This window comes from Labeo rohita, chromosome 24 (assembly GCF_022985175.1).
Source record: "Labeo rohita strain BAU-BD-2019 chromosome 24, IGBB_LRoh.1.0, whole genome shotgun sequence".
NCBI lineage: Eukaryota > Metazoa > Chordata > Actinopteri > Cypriniformes > Cyprinidae > Labeo > Labeo rohita.
In genome coordinates this window covers 11826452-11846303 of record NC_066892.1, presented here as the reverse complement: position 1 = coordinate 11846303, position 19852 = coordinate 11826452, and the positions used below count along the sequence as shown (strand labels likewise).

Sequence of the window (19852 nt, the reverse complement as noted above, 5' to 3'; positions counted from 1 at the left end):
CTATTTTCAATTCCGAGTTTACATCTCGCAATTCTGATTTTTTTTCCTCAGAAAATCTTTTTTTTAATATATATTTTTAATATATCAGTCTTCATTGTTAATTGATTCTTCAGAAACCATTCTAATATGCTGATTTTGTGCTCAAGATTTCTTATTGTTAAATATTAAATTAAATGATTAATTGCAAGATAAGATTGACAATAATAAGAAATTATTCATTTTAATATTTAATATTTAATCATTTAATTTAAGATTTAAGATTTCTTATTGTTAAATATTAAATTAAATGATTAACTATTAACTATTAAATATTAAAACGGATAATTTCTTATTATTGTCAATGTCATTTTTTTTTTACAGATGTACCTGTACTGAATAGAAAGCTCTGAAGAACAGCATTTATTTGAAATAGAAATCTTTTGTAACATTATTAATGTCTATACTGTCACTTTTGATTGATTTAATGCATCCTTACTAAATAAAAGTATTTATTTAAAAAAAACCCCAAAAAAAAAAAAACCAACAACAACAAAAAAAGACTACAAATACTCTGAAGCCTAATTAATAAATAATTACTTTATTTTCAGTTACATTTTTTTTTTTTTTTTAAGTTTGATGGTCTCTTTGTTTTAAAACTTACAGGTTAGAAATGAAATCTAGTCTAAACTGGATTTGAGAACATTTAGTACTTCTCTGGTTTCAGATCTCTGTAGATGATGCCTAGTCCATGCAGATGGTCCAGAGCCAAAGCCAGTTCAGCCAGATAAAACTTCACATCCTCCTCTGTGAACATCACCTGAGGAAACATAGCACATGCTTTACATGTCAATCAGACAGTCTCGTCCTCTTTAAGTGGATAGTCTTGGCTGCAAACAAGCACAAAGACTTAAGAATATACTTTGCAAGTCGCTTTGGATAAAAGCGTCTGCTAAACGCTTAAATGCAAATGTAATGCTTGGCATAACCATTCACCATTTACCTCTTTTGACAGTCGAGTAAAGAGATCACCTCCTCTTAAAAAGTCCAGAATCAGATAGAGCTTTCCTTCAGTCTGGAATGCTACATGAAGTACACAAGAAGAGTGTGAGAAAGAAAGAATGGCTCCATTGGCTAACAGAACATTAGAACAAGAGCTGTTCTTTATTCTGATTGGCTGATGACCAGCACTTACCATAGTGTAGCTTGACAATAAAGGGATGATTAACCTCCACCAGGATGTCCCGTTCCATCTTGGTCCTGACCCGATCCCGTACTGAAAACACACGCATAAATAACAACACTTGTGTTTACTTCCATTGAGTTCACTAATAACGCTTCTCTACATTCCCCCCCGCCCAGAAATCTGGCACAGTAGAATTACGCAGATGGCACCGGATGACTAATTAAATAAAGTAGGGAGAAAAATGCAGCGCAAGAGAGACAAGAGAAGCTGAGAGCTGTAGGGGGAGGAGAGTCATTTTACTCCTGTGGATGTAGATGTGTTTATCATCTGGAAGGGCTGTTTTTCATAGTTGTTCCTTTCCGTGGATATCAATTTACATTCTTAAACAGCTACAACTGGGAATTAACCAACCAAAACATGGAGTAAACAGATTTGAACAGGTTGCTGTGGAAAACGTAAATGCGCAGGATGTTTTCTGAGCGATCTGGTGTTCCACGTGTTACTGAGACTTTTGAACTGCCTTTAATATCTTGGCTAGCAAACCTGCAAGATTTCCTGTCAAGGGCAAAAACAATTCATTTCCACATTCAGCTATGGGACTAAGGCCAAACATCAAACCCTGTTCCTGTTTTATTGAATTTGTTTCAAGCAGTTAAATTTGCCAACTCATACTTCATACAATTCCTAGACAATATATGACCCAAGTCAGTATATGACTTTTAAAAAAACATTGACAGCGTTCAATAACAGAGTTACAGAAGTTAAAGTGTTTTGAAAAGAATTTGCCCGTTGTGTCAATAAATGTTATGTAAAATAAGTGGTAATTTCATTTTAGTAATTTGTGTATATTACATATTATTATATATTATATAGTATATTCTAATTATATAATTGTATAAATACATTTAAATTACATTTTAAAAATTATTTACATATATGCATACATTATTTTTATAATAAATACATTTCAAATTAATGAAATTACACTGCTGTTCAAAAGTTTGTGATCAGTATCCCATATTTAATGTTTTGTTTTTGTTTTTAAAGAAGTTTCTTATGCTCATCAAGGCTGCATTTATTTGATTAATAATTCAGAAAATAATTGTAAAGGATTATTTTAATATAAAATAATTTTCTATGTGAATATATTTTAAAATGTAATTTATTCCTGTGATGCAAAGCTGAATTTTCATTGAATCATTACTCCAGTCTTTAGTATCACACAATCCTTCAGAAATCATTTTAATATTAATATTTATTATCAGTGCTGCTTAATACTTTGTTGAAACATGTGATACTTTTTTTTCAGGATTCTTTAATTAAAAAAAAAAAAAAACAGCATTTATGTAAAATAGGAATCTTTTGTAACAACATGAACTACCATTTAAAAGTCTGTGGTCAGTAAATTTTTATTCTTTTTTTTTTGAAAGAAATTAATACTTTTATTCATCAAGGATGTGTTAAATTGATAAAAAGTGATAGCAAAGACTTATATTGTTAGAAAATATTTATGTGTTTTAATAAATGCTGTTTTTTTTTTTTTTTTTTTTTACTTTTTATTCATCAAAGATTCCTGAAAAAAAGAATCACAGGTTGCAAAAAATATTAAGCAGCATAACTATTTCCAGCATTGATAATAAAAGTAATAAATCAGCATATCAGAATGATTTCTGATGGATCATGTGACACTAAAGGCTGTAGCAACGGCTGATGAAATTTCAGCTTTGCATCACAGGAATAAATTATATTTTAAAATGTATTCAAATAGAAAACTTTTATCTTAAAATGTAATAATATTTCACCATATTCATGTTTTTTTCTGTATTTTTGACTGCCTTGATGAGCATAAGATAATTCTTTATTAAAAACATAAAAAAAAAAAACCTTTCCGTTCCCAAACTTCTAAACGGCAGTGTATGTGCATGCATATACTGTAATGTTGGCTGTTGTTTTACACTTCAGCACTTGCCACTAAAAACCCCATACTGACTGACTTGATACCTTTCAGGGTGGCTTTTTTCAGCACTTTCATTGCGTACAGCTGTCCTGCATCCGGGCCTGTTGTCTTCCTCACCAAAAACACCTGCAACACACAAACAAAAATCAAGGCTTCATCAAAACAGCATTTAAAAAACACTTAAAAACCGGATCTACTTTACTCATCAGTTCTACTTGAAAACACAATTAGTTCTGTGCTGTGCTGTGACACTGTAACTATAGTGACCGTGACTAGCTCCATGCGTAATTTTACAGAGATTGTCGTTAAAATATGAATGACTGTTTTTTTTTTTTTTCATCTGCGCATGGCTCAGGCTTTCATCTATGCTGATTGCCTCTCAAAGCACAATGCAAACACACACACAAGCCAAATACTAAAAATATATTCGTATAGTGGGCGGTATGACCAAAATCTTATATCACTGCATGAGTAATTTTAAATCACAGTAACAATATATGTACACAAACAGTTATTTGCCTAAATATTGTAAATATCACATAATATGCATCATTTGATTATGTAATAGCTTAATTACTTTAAAAATTAAACATATTGCACCCTGATAATTTTGGGGGTGTTTTTTGGAACTTGATGAAGGTTTTTCTTTCTTTCTGTCTTTCTTTATCTTTCTTTCTTTTTTTTCGTTCTTTCTTTCTTTCTGTATAACTTTAACAATTAGGTCTCATTTGTTAACATTAGTTAATGCATTAACAAACATGAGCAATACATTTTTATTATAAAGGTTTATTAAACTAGTTAATAGTTTTATTAAGCATTTATCTTAACCATTTATTTTATTTTATTTTATTTTAAATTAATACAATTATTCTACAGGTAAGCCCACTCTCATACACTAGTTTTTAAAAGTTTGGGGTCAGTATTTTATTTTATTTTATTTTTTATTTTTTTTATTTACCTAGTAAATACAAAGTTTGGGGTCAGTATTTTATGTCATGCCATGTTATTTTATTTAAAATTAATAACATTTTAAACTTTTAAATGTTTGAGGTCAGCATATTTATTTTTATTTTATTTGTTAACAACAGTTAATGCATTAACAAACATGAAGTAACTATGAGCAATACATTTTTACATGATTTATTAAACTAGTTAATAGGTTTATTAACCATTTATTTATTTTATTATTATTTTTTTTACATTTAAATGAATACAATTATTCTGCAGGTAAGCCCACTCTCATACACTATTTTTTAAAAGTTTGGGGTCAGTACTTTATTTTATTTTATTTTATTTTATTTTATATTTTAAGTTAAGTTAAGTTAAGTTAAGTTAAGTTAAGAAAAGAAAAATGTTCATGTTAATTCACACTGCATTAATGTTACAACCTTTAGGTACAACTTTTCATCTTAAAATTGTAATAGTAAACATTAAAATTATTTATTATAAGATAAGATTAATAAATACTGTAGAAGTACTGTTCAATGTTAGTTCATTCCGAAAGTCGAAATATTTCTTGTGAAAAAAAATTAAACCATGTATAAAACAAAATATTACATGTATTAAATGTATTAATTTAGATCTGGCTTAAAATACAGCACCGTATATGTTATTTTAGTTTTATTTATATACTATAATATTATTAATATTCTGAATGGGCTTTTATTTGTATATTTGGGACTAAATTTTAAGATACATATTTCAGTTTTTCATCTAATATTTATGTTTTTAATAGTTTTAGTTTACAATAGCATCACTGGTCCCTGCTCTGTCTCTGCATAGACCTATGGGGTCCTTGGACTAATAAAAGTTGAAGACAGGGTTGCCAGGTTTTCACAATAAATCATGCCCAACTGCTTCTCAAAACTAGCCCGTTTTGAGGTGGGTCCTCTCTTAAAAATCACATTCTGCGGGTTTCCCCTGGTAAAATTTGCATTCCAGGGGATAAATATCACATCACTGGGGTTGCTTCAACCCGCAGACATGAAAAACAACCCACGCCAACAGTGTTCAAGTAGCCCAATTCTGTGTGAAAACCACAGACTTGGCAACACTGGTTGAAGACCCTTGGTGTAAATGGTATAACAGAAAATGTACCTGTTTATATATTTGTATCATCATATATACTGTATATAAAAATCATACTTCACAGCAGTAACTTAATGTGACGTACCTTTCCGAAGGAGCCTTGTCCAAGCACCTTCCGGAGCTCAAACTGCTGCGGGTCGGCCTTCTCTGAACCCTCTTTAACATGATGTGTAATGCTGATCTCTTTAACAGACACTTCTTCCTAGAGAGAGGATGACAACAAGCCAGAGAGAGAATTACATCAGCGAGAATCACAAAAACTTTGACAGACGGTACAAACACAAGTAAACCAAGGAGCTGGAGAGAAAACACTTTTACTAAATTCACCCGAACTCAATAATAAACCTCCACATGCAGCTTTAAATTAACATGACTGAAATAAGCGGGAATTTTAGCGAAGCGGTCGCAAACGCATCACTCTCACCCACGCCACGCACATCACAGCAGTGCGCCGTTGTGTCCCACGTGTTCTCTTGCCCGACCTGGGGCTCGTCACCCTGCTCCATGCCTGAGGGAGGAGGGGTTGAGCCCCGGCTTTCCCCCCGCAGTGTGTGCCTGCTGCTGGGCTTCTGATGCACAGAGAGCGCAAGACCACACTCGGTAGAAAGCTCGTGTGACGGACGGCTTCCCACACGGTTGCCATGACACCGCCCCCAATCCTCCTGCTCCATCACAGTAGCGGTGGGCGTGGAGAAGGGTGACTAAAGACACAACGTTCAAGCTCTTCTTTCCTCACTCTCTTCCTCCCACTCTCTCTCTCTCTCTCTTTCCGTCCATTTCTCTTTGTCTCCCCCTCTAATCCATCAGCTTTCCATCTCCACACGGTGAGATGATGTCATCCTACGTTGGCGTACCAGCAAAGTGTCTCTCATGCAAGTGATGAAAGTTTATGGGCACAGACGGACCTCCATCACTCAGTATACTGAGACCCAAACAATAACAAAACTTCACCATGATGCATTAAGAAACAGTAGTTGCTTAGACAATGTTCAACTGAAATGATACAAAATTTGCCATGTAAATTCGTCACACGTGTTGCTAGTCTCTATGATATTTTGGGGAGGGCTGTATAAACTGCTCAGGATACTCTTGAAAGTTAGTCAGCAATTTTTTTTCTTAAAGGGAACCCTGGGTATTAAGACTTTTGTGGGTTAATATAACATAAATTGTCTCTTACTGAAATATGTAGTAGAAAACCCACTTTTCAAAATCCACATCACTATATACATATTTTTGGCGCCATTATTTTGATGAGAATGGTTGCACTCACTGAGCTACTGGCACTACCTGTTGCTATTTTTACCACAACACAACTCGGATATACTGATATGATGACTAGGGTTGGGTATCGTATCAATTCCGATTCTTTTCGATTCCCAGTTTCGATTCCAGTGTGAATAAAAGATAATATCAAGCATATTTATTGTTTCTGTTTTTGCTAAACATTTAGTTGCAGCTGAACACCATGAACAAAAATCAACAGGCTACATAAAAACAAGATTCACTTAAGTGCTGTTTGCAAAATAGAGCTGCGTGATTCTGGATAAATTGGGTTGTTGTTGTTTTAAATGGATGTTGTGGTTCTCTTACAATTCTGAAGAAAAAAAAAAATTTGACAACTAAACAAAATTACATGTGGGTCTAATTTACAGGTAAATGATTCAGTGATTCACTCAAGATTTGATTACTGGATGAACCAGTCTTTTTGAATGAATGATCAAAGACAAATACATTATTAACAGCCCCCTTTAGCCATTCACTGGCATAACAACGTAATCGATAAATCTTTAACATTATCTGAAATGTTAAATTAACTTTCAAAAGGATGATTTACTTTATTTTGATCTCTACCATACATATCAGAGTTTATATCCAGACTATGAACTTTCATCCGAGTACTTCTGTGATTATTTGAATGTTTGTAACACAGAAATAATGAACTGTGTGCTTGAAAAGACTATGAAACCGTTTCATTCATATACATGACAGTGGCTCTCTTTAGGTCAGCGGCAGCACGAATGCAGATTTGAATGTTCAAATCACACTATTATGATCGTTCGCTGCATGGAAGAAAGGTTGAGGAATCAAAGAGATGAATCATTGTAATTTAGGAACAGAATCATGTTGGTATTTGAATCATCTTTGTCATATTGGTGGTGACACATCTATTGCAACATGTTTAGCTTATCACAAATATTTTAGGCTACTTCGCTTTTTCGACTTCTGATTGCAAGTGCAGCCATGCTTTGGAGCACTATGCGCTTTGATTAGTGAACAAGGTCCTGGCAGATCGCTAGGTCGGGACCGCATTTAGGACTCGATAGGCGGAATCAAAATTTTAATTTCACAAGAAGTATCCGATTCCTGACCTTAAGTATCCGATTCTGGAATCAGAATCGATTTTCGATACCCAACCCTAATGATTAATGACTAACCCTAATTAATCGAAAAAATAGGACTGATTAAGTCTTGGCTAACTGCTAGTTGGTCAGAATAGTTCTTTAGGCTTCTACAGTGTCTACTTTTACGCAACTGGACACTGGTCACTAGGGCTCCACTCACAGTCACACACTTGCGAACTTCCCCAAGCACTTCCCCTTGGGAAATCCCCGCTGCCATTTTGAAGTGAGTTCCACTTTGTGAAGTGGACGAGGGAAGGTTATACGGACGGACGTTTGACCCCTCGATTTTGACCGAGGGAGTGAGTCTACTTCATTTGTACACAGCAGGCAGCTCGATATGCCACAATGCAACACGTTTGTCACGTCACCGCAGATGCATTTAACCTAAAAATTAAAATTCTGTCATTAATTGTTCCAAACCTGTAAGATCTTTGTTAATCTTTGGAACAAAAATTAAGATATTTATAAGAATGCCAAGAGCTTTCTGACCCTGCATAGTCCATGTGACATCAACAATAATGTTATGAAGCTACGAGAATACTGTTTGTGTGCAAAGAAAACAAACAAACAAAAAAAAGAATTTATTCAGCTAATTTGTCTTCCTTTCAGTTCTTGCATGCGTTCTGCCAGTACTGGGCATTCGCGCAACAAAATAAATGACGTACATACAGGTCAACGAGACGGAGGGAAGTTAGCAAGTGAAGGGCATAAAAAAAAAACAAAAAAAAAAAACAAAATAGGAACCTCTTTTAAAGTCCATATTTTCTTATCCATTTAATTGTCCACCAGGCAAATTTTAAGTCTGACAGCTTAAAATCTGTGTTGTTAAGGTTAACTAAAAAAATCTATATATAAAAAAAAAGAAAGAAATCGAAATATAGCTGTAATAAAATATACAAAATAAAGATCTTTTTTTTTTTTAATTGAGCTTTACACATCATCTAAAAGTGGAATAAATCAAGATGGAAACATATTTGGCTAAGATACAACTATCTGAAAATCTGGAATCTAAGGGTGCAAAAAAAATCTAAATATTAAGAAAATCACCTTTAAAGTTGTCCAGATGAAGTTCTTAGCAGTGCATATTACTAATCAAAAATTAAGTTTTGATATTTACGGAAGGAAATTTACAAAATATCTTCATGGAACATGATCTTTACTTAATACCCTAATGATTTTTGGCATAAAAGAAAAATGGATTTTGACCCATACAGTGTATTAATGGCTATTGCTGCAAACATACCCGTGCTACTTAAGACTTGTTTTGTGGTCCAGGCTCACAAATGTTCCCTTGGCAACTTGCTGATAAATAAGTTGAATTTGTACTAAATATGCATACTTTTCAAAATATGCCATTTTTGTTATAAAATACCTGAAAAACCTACTACATCTGCCAAAAAATTAAGTATGGACTCTGTACAAGCACACTGTGTATTTTGTTTTACCCCACGATGCAATGCTGCAACTTCAATCTGGAGAGTGCAAATGAATCATAATCAATATCGAATCCTGATCTACATAATGAGTCATCTGACTGCGCTGCCAAAAGTCAGGACAAAATTAACATTTATCATTGCTTACTGCATTCTGTTCCCAATACCATTTTGGAAAAAGGCGGTAAACACTGTGCAGCATGTTTGTATTCCATTCTGAACACACCCAGAGCTTTTCTACAATCCCTTGTGTTAAGCTCATAAGACTTGTGTAAAGTCCACCTCCATGAACATCCCCAAAAATTCCCTTTTCCTCCTATCTCCAGTGTTATCTCTAAAGCCGATGGAACCATAAATACCTCAGAGTCCCATGGAGAGCGATGTGGAAGCGAGGCCAGTGAATCCTCCATCCTGTTCCAGCCCAAATCAGTCTGGCATCGTGTCAGCCTGGGCTCCCTCAGAGCAGCCAGCATCCTGCCATGAGGTGCTGGATCTCCGTCCAGCCCTGACAGTGTTTCTAACCTTTCTGTTGCTTCCTGAAGCCCAGCGGGCAAGTCTATGGTATGACGGTGTAGCCGTCTTAGTCTAGTCCAGTCTGGAGAGTTTGTCTCTAGCATCCAAGCTAAGTATTTCCCAAACACAAGGTCTGTTGAGATGAAGAATAAAACCAAATGCACTCCACTTCAGATTCCTTGGCTTGTTAAGTTCTTGCTGAAAGCATGGGAAAGGGTCTACAGGAACTTGGAATCTTCTCTGGAAACATCCAGAACGGCAATGCTGTTTTCCTGATTTATGAAAGAGAAAACCATTTAACCAATCGATGGAGGAAAAGAAACGCGAAGGGAGGGAGGCATGATGAATCCGCTGTTCACCTGCATCATGTTAAACACATACAAGCATCCAACCAGCAGCACTTCCCCGCCTCTCTCCTCGCCTCTCGCTGAGCATAATTCACACCTCATCTCAATGTCGCCAAGAATGGAAACTGATACTTCAGAATGAGAATGAGTTGCTAACGCTTCAGGGTCCAAATGGAACTTGACAGAAATACAAGATGAGGTATTTAAGTCACGTGTGCTACAAAGATTGAAGGTGTACGATAAAGACTTGCGGCCTGATTTCAGAATGCTTGAGAGTGTGCCATTTGTGAACGACAATGTCCGATTCCTGTCCGGCGGAAAGCTGTTGTTCAGTGGAAGTGTCATGTTCTTGTGGTGATATTTTCAAGACTGTGATTCAGAGTACAGATGGTGACAATACAAGATGTGCATGTACCATGCAATCACTGACTTAAAGAGCACCTGTACCACACTTACAAACAAAGACACATCTCATTGATCTAAAGAAAACCACATCTCTTCATAAACACCATTATATTTAAAGGTTTTGTACGTAGCTTCATGAAATTACGGTTGAACCACTGATGTCACCTCGTGACTATTTTAAAGAGGTCCTTACTACCTTTCTGCACCTTGAATGTGATAGTTGCATTACTGTCTATGCAGGGTAAGAAAGGTTTTGGATTTCATAAATACATCTTCATTTGTCTTCTGAAGAGACAAATGAAGGTCTTACGGGTTTGGAACGACATGAGGGTGAGCAATTACTGACTTTTTTGGGGGGGGTTAATTTTAATCGCTACAAAATTCTGGTAGTGGCAACCGCATTAACAAAAATTCTATGCAGTGTGTAGGGAACCAAACTGAACAACTAGTTATTGACAACGTTTATTGTGTATTCAAGTTGTATCTCTTCTGTGTGTGCACTGCAAGAAATCACAGGGAACAAGGTACATCTTGGCTCATTAGTGCTGCCAAATCTTGCTAGAAAAAAAAAACAACAGCAAACAAAAACAAGCCCATAATATTTTTTTTTTTAAATCTTGGAAATAAGCCATATACCAAACTATTGATACTTGCATCTACCTACGTTATTAACTCCCTAAACTGGATCACTTTATGATCACTTTAAGTGGACATGGCAACCCTTCAAGAGCACACTTCCACTCAGTGGTGGTTTAGTTAAAAAAAAATCACATAAAACAACACCAATATTACAAATACAGGGCTATACGCTTACCTCTTACACTTAGGAGCACTTAGGACCTTTAAATCAATCAATTTCAGAAGCACCTTCTAATCAATAATCAAAAAAACTGATTAAAAAAAAACGGTGATATTTGACTCCTTAAAGTGATTTACATGGGAATTTTGTTTTTACCTTTTTAATGCCATTTTTCTAACTTTATTAAAAGTATGTTATGTATGTTTATGTCCATTTTATTATATTTTATAACTTTTTTTAATTTTTCTAATTAAAACAACAGAACAACAAGTAGAATAAGAATAAGTTACCAATCAAATGAAATCAGTATTAACTAAATTAACTTGTACTACAGAGGTGGCACAGAAGAACACAAAAGTAGCTTGTAGGTGTATTTTTATGTTTAATGAGGCTCAGAGGTGGCATGAATGCAATTAAATTCATAAATTCACATTGAGATTAATGTTTTAAATATATCATTTTGAATACAGAAATATTAAATGATTTAAATAACTGAAAAGATACTTTAAAAATGAAACTAAAACTGCCAGTAGGTCGTGGCAAGTCACTGATTTTATTACTGAATCATTCATTCATTTGATTCACTCAAATAGCTGATTCATTCAGCAATAAATCAACGAAGCTCTCTACACTGCACAATAAATCTCTTATTTACACTCTCTCTACAATTTGTGAGATATGTCTCTGATACATTACACAGCATTGCAAAAACACATAGAAACAGTCGAAGCACCCCTCAGCGCAAATACAAATATGCTGTTCGGGTCAGTCACACTGGTGCTCCTAAATATTTTTTCATATGCGCATGCAGTAGTTTATACATATTGTGACAAATATACATATTGGATCTAATCAATATATTTTTTTTTTTTTTTTTTTTATCTTTTTTTTTGCAAAATTGAATTTTACAAGATGCCTATAAATGAACCTAAATCTAAAAGTAATAATATATAATTTAAAATCTAATAATAAAGTATATTTTACATAATAACCTGTAAGTCAGTGTAATACATGCCTTCCTGAGGTACACGTCAGCTTTGGAGTCAAGCGGAAACCTGATCACTGTCCAAAGTACAGTACTCACCGTTCTGCAGGGGAATCTTTCAGGCTGTCTCTGAAACTGTCTCCGCAGAGCCTTCAACTTACATTGCAGCATGCGGATCACTGTCTCCCCGAAAACAAGCATCCAGGGCTTAGAAGCTGCCATATCACTGCTGCCCTGCTTCTGCCACTGGTCTAAAGGAACACGGTCCAAGTAAGTGAGTGTGTCTGCCAGGATATGCAAGAAGTTGTAAGGAGTGAGTGCATGGATGACAATCACTGACTCACTGAGGGGGGAAGCCCAGTCCTTAAGGAGGGAGTGTTAAAGCCAAACTGGGAGATTCCCCAGCCAATCCCTCCAGTACAGAGTCCTGGAGATCCCCAAACACTCTCACAGCTGACCAGTCACACAGAGACACATACTCACACGGTCAGCCTTGTTTCAGGATGTTGGGCTACAGCTGAGATTAACAACACCTGTTGTGTACAGTCCAGTGGTCCAAAGCAAGCACAGTTGTCTTCAAACAGTCCATAGGTGTGCAGAACACAGCAAACTTTTAATTAAAGGGACAGTTCACCCAAAAAATGAAAATTCTGCTATTAACCACTCACCCTTGTTTTGTTCCAAACCCGTAAAACTTTTGTTCATCTTCAGAACACAAATTAAGATATTTCTACATAGACAGCAACACAACTGACACATTCAAGGCCCAAAACAGTAGTAAGGACATATTCAACAAAGCAGGCCAAATATTGTCAGAATCAGCCTGACCGATATATCTGTGCATACTACTTTACAAACCCAATTTCCTTTTTACACCATTGATTACCCAAGAGGACGCTACTGAGGGACAATGACGGCTTCTAGGAATCAACAAAGAGGAACATACAATCTATTTTCCACCTCTACATGCTCGTAGATCCTGTCAGCTGCATGTATGGAATTCTGGGAGTCAGTTTCACTAAAGCCGCTTGCGCAACACAATTAACAGCTCGCCTGGCTGGGCTTTGAGGCCCTTGAAGTCAGAAAGGCGAACTCTATGCCCCATAAACAGGACGCCACACTCACCATTTTCCACTTGGATGACACAAGCTCAATCAACAGCTCTGAAAAGAGCACATTATCATGGTACGATGAGAGTTTCCTATTGCGATAAGTCAGGTGCTAATAAACAGAAGCCGAGTGTGACGAACTCTGTCCGGTTTGGACAGTGCTCTTGGTTTGGGTGTGTGAGCGCAATGGGTTATGCAACTCAACTGAGAAGGTTTATGACCTTAGATGGCAGCTGTGAGATCTCTGAGGATCCAGTTTCTCTCATTGTACTGCTGAATTTCAAGGTCAATCGTAGTGAATAACACAAGTCTTAGAGTCTGATGGTTCATTCTAGAATAGAGAAATCCAACTGTTCATGAGATAAAATGGCTTACAAGTCTAAGATGTCAAAGGCAGGTGCACTGTGGGAAGATGAATATAAGCAAGCACACAGTATGACAGTATAAAGACGATATTAAATAAACTCTGGTGCTCATGTGGGTGACAGACGTTTAAATTAAACTTGCAACATTTCCTGATTCCATTTGCATTAATTAATTTCTTGTTCTTTCACTCTTCTTAATAAAATTGGCAAAAAGCTAAAATATTTTAGATTAAATAATATGCATTAATATAGAATATTAATCATATTAAAATGTAAAGGATAAAAAAAAAAAAAATAAATGAAAGATTAAAAATGCATTCATGTTGAATATGAATTCATATTTAAGGGGCTAAAAAATCTAAAATAAATCAACAATATTAAAACAATATGTATAAAATAATATAATTAAATTAAATATTCATTAAATATTCATTAAATATTAAATTGGTTAAATATTAAATTAAATATTTTATATTATTTAATTATATAAAAATAACATAAGTAAATAATATTAAATATTAAATAATATAATTATATATAATATTATTATTACATATAAAGTATTATCTTCCAGTGACATCATAGCGATTAAATCAGATTCTTTCTAAAATTAATAAATAATATTAAAATAATGTATAAAATAATATAATGAAATATTATATCAATATTCAGTTTGAGTTTATTTAATTAATACTTAATCAATATTAATTATATAAAATAATATAAGTAAATAATATCAAATATAATTATATATAGTATTATTATATATATGAAATAAATAATATTAAATAATATGTATAAAATAATGAAATATTCATTAATTATGAAATTAATTAAATATTTAATTTGAGTTTATTTAATAAATAATTAATTAATTTAATAAATAACACTTGTAATATTATATTATTTAATTATATAAAATAATAATTCTTGAAATATTCATTAAATACTAAATTAAATATTCAATTTGAGTTTAATTCTTTTAATATAATTATATAAAATAATATAAGTAAATAATATTAAATATAATTATATATTATTATTATTATTATTATATATAAAGTATTATCTTTAAGTGACATAATAACGATTAAATCAGATTCTTTCTAAAATAAAGATATAATATTAAAACAATACATAGAAAATAATATAATGAAATATTCATTAAATATTAGATTAATTAAATATTAGATTAATTAAATACTAACATATACATATATATACAAATATATTAAAATAATATAAATATATATAATATAAAATATTACCTTCAAGTGACGTCATAACAGATTAAACCATATTCTTTCAATAACATATCCAATATCAATCCATATTCTTAAGGAAAAATCAAGTGCATTTTTTAAGAGACAAAAAGACTTCTACATGTAGCAAATGGAAGAGAGATGGAGGCATAATTTATTCATACATTTCCGAGGGCGACAGGAAGATCAATAGAACTAATCAATTATAAGTGTGCTAGTCTCCTCAACACTTTGGCCCACAGCACTGAACTTTCTGTAATATTTCAACTGACAGAAACACTCAGGAGCTGAATGACTAATCCAAAAAGATGTCTGAACACAACTACGCAAAGAATCCACAAAACCCAGAGCATGTATTCTGGGTTTCCGTGGTTCTTAAAGGTCAGAGGTTTGCATTGAGGCATGAAAAGTCAAACACAAAAACCTGATTATCTGGTTTCCAGGCTCCTCCGGGTGGTTTGCAAGTCACAATAATGCCAACTGTATTCGAACTGGGTTATATTTTTTTTAAAACATTTCCTCTGTCCTTTGTGTCCAACTCCACAATCTCAACTTCCTGACAGTTTCTCTGCTCCCTGTGAACTCGACATGCCCAGAGAGCAAAGAAAACATGAAAGACATAAAAAGAAAAGACAAAAACACAAAGAAACAAAAGCTCGGTCCTCTAAGCCAAGACAGAGAAATCAAAATGTCAATCTGATTTATCTGATTTTGACAGACATCAGAAAGACCAGATCAGCACACAACACCAAACAGACAGTCAACCAGGTTTTGAATCAAACATGTTAAAACACATCTGGGTCACATTTCACCCCAAAACCAAACAAGAATATTTTGCATACAACAAATGATGCCTATCATAAAAATATTGTCAAAATGCAAATCACAGACAAGGCTTAAGCCTAGTCCTAGACTAAAATGTAAGTCTGAGCTGTTTCAACTGAAAGAAACTTGCACTGATTGATCTTAAAACATGTCAGTGCCCTGTTCTGTCTCAAGATGCAGTAATGTTTTTTTCTAAGGCACGTTTATAAAAAATTACTTAAATGTCCTAATTGAACTATGGCCTAATCCTGGCTTAGTCTAAGCCCTGTCTGTGAAACCAGGTCAAATGTTTTAGTACCTAACATTAGCTAATGCAGGGATACCTGAACAAGCCAGGTGAGGGTTTTTTTTTTTTCAGGGCTGGTGCTAAACTCTTCAGAACATCGGCACTCCAGAACCAACGCTGCCTGTCCCTGAGCTAATGCAAATAGCTAGTTTTAATGAAAATACAGCAAACGATACTTTTATTTTTTTCTTAAACTGATCAAAAGTGACAGTAAAAGTAAGTTTATTATTATTATGGGTTTTTTATGCATTTTTGAGATAGGACAGTAGAGAGACGATAGGAAAGCACTGGAAGGATAGAGGGGAGCAGGATCGGCAAAGGACCTCGAGACGGCAATCGAATTCGGGTCGCCATGAGCACAGTTGCGCTATAAAAAAAAAAAAAATGAAGCACAAATGTTAGTTTAGTCTAAGTAATTTTTGCTTATTAGTAGGGCTGGGCGATTTTTCAGATTTTATAGATGAATTCGAATTTAATGTTTTGCCACAATTTTCAAAGATTCTATTCAAAATCGTAATTTTGAATAGAAATATTACCAAATGTGACCCTGGACCACAAAACCAGTCTTAAGTCTCTGGGGTATATTTGTAGCAATAACCAAAAATACACTGTGTGGGTCAAAATGATTGATTTTTATTTTATGCCAAAAAAAATTAAGAAATTAAGTAAAGATCATGTTCCATGAAGATATTTTGTAAATTTCCTACTGTATATATATAAAATGTAATTTTTAATTAGTAATATGCATTATTAAGAACTTCATTTGGACAACTTTAAAGGTGATTTTCTCAATATTTAGATTTTTTTTCACCCTCAGATTAAATATATTCAAATAGTTGTATCTCAACCAAATATTGTCCTATCCTAACCTTGGTGCACGTGATTAACCGCTCACGTGTGACGCCCTCATATGTGACTCTGGACCTCAAAACCAGTCTTAAGTCGCTGGGGTTTATTTGTAGCAATAGCCAAAAATGCGTTGTATTTGTCAAAATTATAGATTTTTCTTTTATGGCAAAAATCATTAGGAAATTAAGTAAAGATCATGTTCCACGAAGAAATTTTGTAAAATTCCTACTGTAAATATATGAACACTTTAAGAACTTTATTTGGACAACTTTAAAGGTAATTTTCTCAATATTTTGATTTTTTTGCACCCTCAGATTCCAGGTTTTCAAATCCTATCCTAACAAACCATACATCAATGGAAAGCTTATTTATTCAACTTCCAGATGATGTATAAATCTCAATTTTGAAAAATTGACCCTTATGACTGGTTTTGTGATCCAGGGTCACATATCGCTAGGCACCATTCACAGTGAAAGAGGCTTTTGTGCTGACAAAGATGCGACGCAGGCAGTGGAATAGGAAAAACATGCAAGAAGATGGGAGTAAACTTCTTTTAACTTGAGCGCAGTGTTTTTAGAATGTCATTTCATGCATGAGTTTGCCTCTGCACTTGCTCCTGTTTTCCCTCAACATGGGGACAGTTGAACTATCAGTCAGTCAGTGGTAAAACAAAGTAACTGGAAAAAGTAACTAAAATGCGTTACTTTACTGGTTACTTGCAAAAAGTAATGCATTACCCCCAACACTGTTCTTGACAGCCATTGTGTAACATACAAACACAAAAAAAGTTCTCAACCGCAAACACACATGTCCTTGTCTACACCGAGTCATTGTCAGTGTCCCTATTAATTTTGTTTCTCATGGGCCTTTTTCTGGAGGTCCACTAATTGTGAAAGTTCAGGCCGTGCTGAACTTCCAGTCTCTAGGGCACAAAGCGTTCGCTCATTAGAGAAATCTCCAACAAAAGAACACGTGCAACACAAAATCTGAAATATAATTACGAGAAAGTGTGGCCTACGACAAAACAGAGCAGAGCCGAGGAAGACTCCTAACTATTTCATGCTGTAGACTTGAAAACAAATGTTTCAGCTCTTTGATGTGGTTCTTCCTGCTCAAAATGCAAGACACAAACTACACTACATTGTTCCATCGACACACTACACCCTTACTACATCATCAGTTTCCTCCTTATGCCCTCTTCCCATGACCTATAAATGTATAAAATATTTCTCCCTTAAAAGTGAGGAAACACGGTTTATATCAGCTCCGCTTAACCGTCAGAAAGCACACGTGAGCTGCAAACTGCAATAGTCGTAGAAATACTACAATCTCGCTAATATTTCAAACTCACAATACCGAAAGGCTCCTACCCGTGTGTTTCTCTGCCTGATCCGCAAGGGAAACATTTTCAGCATGGTCCTGTCTGCATGTCAGTCGTTTCACGCTGTGGACGGCTAAACCAGAACCCTCGTCCAGCGTGGCAGGAGTGGTCACTTAGGCGGTCCGACTGTGGTGCAGTCATACATGCATACAAAAGAGACAAGCAAAAGGAAACGCCTGCCCAGGAAGGGCCTACAGCTGCAGGTCAGCACTGAGATTAGACCATGTCCTGCCCTGGTTTCCTAGGCAACACCTGCACAGGAAGAGGCACATCTGTCCAAAGAGAGCATCACTAATATATCATCTATGAACATACAAGTAGGGTTGTATACAGTTGTGCGAAATGACTCTCTGTTTCCTGTCTCCTGGTCTGTTGCACATCCTCCACAGTTAAATAAATGTGTGTGGGACAAAATTTGAATGTGTGGTGCTTTTTTTAACCCGAAAGACCTCCTAGTTAATTTAAAATGAGTGAGGCTTAGTTTTAAGATCTTAAATAGACAATCTTCTCCAGCTGAGATTCCCGTCTACGTCAGATCATCCTGGGCTGAACCGGGTCATGTGGCGCCGAATCAAGTTCAAAGTTGGGTATTATTTTTTCATCTGCTTCGCTCGACTTCCTGCGCTGAATGACAGAGCAGGAACCCTCCCGTCGGCCCCCTGTTCTTGGAAAGCTCTCAGGAAGTGCGGCACCCTGACGAGGGCATTACATCACTCTCAGATCCTGACCTCACTGGGATGTGAAATCCTCCTCTCACGCGTGGAACCGCGCCAAGACTGCCTCCCAACACGCCTTCAGATGTGGAAAAACATCGTCCCTGTCTCCTGCTTGTCTCAGAGGGAAATGTGACATCAACTCTGCTGTTTCTCTAAGTTGGAGACTGATAAACAGCATAGAGCGCCTAACGCTGAACAAAGTTGGACACAGAATCTGGAGGATTTAATGATCCAAAGACAGAATGATGTGAGCAGGGTCTAAAAGGAATGTTTTTTTTCACTTCTGCCAATGGTGGCAAAACGAAGACAAATTTATCAGTAATGAATATTTTTTTTAAACTGGACATTAAACTACATTCTGCAATATTTGTTATACATTACAGAAGGTTCAAACACTCACTGATGCTTCAGAAGGAAAACCCAATGCATTAAGAGCTGGGGGGTGTAAACTTTTGAACAGAATTTTCTTATTTTGCCTAAATATCATATTTTTTTCCATTTAGTACTGCCCTTCAGAAGCTACAGATGATACTTGCATGTTCCCTGGAAGACAAAATAAGATACATTTACCCTGATCTTCAACTTGCCAAGTTTTCACCCACTGGGTCTTAATGCATTGTTTTTTCTTCTGAAACATCAATGAGCATTTGAACCTTCTGTAATAGTTGCATATGAGTCCCTCAGTTGTCCTCAGTGTGAAAAGATGGATCTCAAAATCATACAGTCGTTGGAAAGGTTTCAAATACACAAAAATGCTGAAAAACCACAGAATTTGAGGGACCTTACGGCTTTTTCTGAAGAATAGCAGGCAGTTTAACTGTTCAGGACAAACAAGGCACTCATGAACAACTATCACTAAACAAAAAACAGCTGTGGATCATTCAGGGAACAACACAGTATTAAGAATCAAATGTATATGAACTTAGGTAATTTTTATAAATTCAACTATTATTTTCTCTTGTGGACTA

The 19852-nt window shown here is 35.0% G+C and overlaps 1 protein-coding gene across 5 annotated transcripts in view; it reads right to left on the bottom strand.

Moving 5' to 3' along the window:
* rps6ka3b (ribosomal protein S6 kinase, polypeptide 3b) overlaps window positions 1-19852 on the bottom strand; it is a 50505-nt gene that overhangs the window by 15451 nt on the left and 15202 nt on the right. For 2 of the 5 annotated variants that reach the window (XM_051098179.1, XM_051098180.1), the window contains 5 exons: window positions 5293-5409; window positions 3164-3245; window positions 1172-1252; window positions 980-1059; window positions 690-796 (listed from right to left, as the gene is read on the bottom strand). In XM_051098179.1, the coding sequence (XP_050954136.1) occupies window positions 690-796; window positions 980-1059; window positions 1172-1252; window positions 3164-3245; window positions 5293-5409 (467 nt within the window). Of the gene's footprint in view, window positions 1-689; window positions 797-979; window positions 1060-1171; window positions 1253-3163; window positions 3246-5292; window positions 5410-5631; window positions 5866-12190; window positions 12366-18157; window positions 18304-19852 lie in introns of those variants that run through there. The other 3 variants (XM_051098182.1, XM_051098181.1, XM_051098177.1) reach the window with 3 other exon arrangements.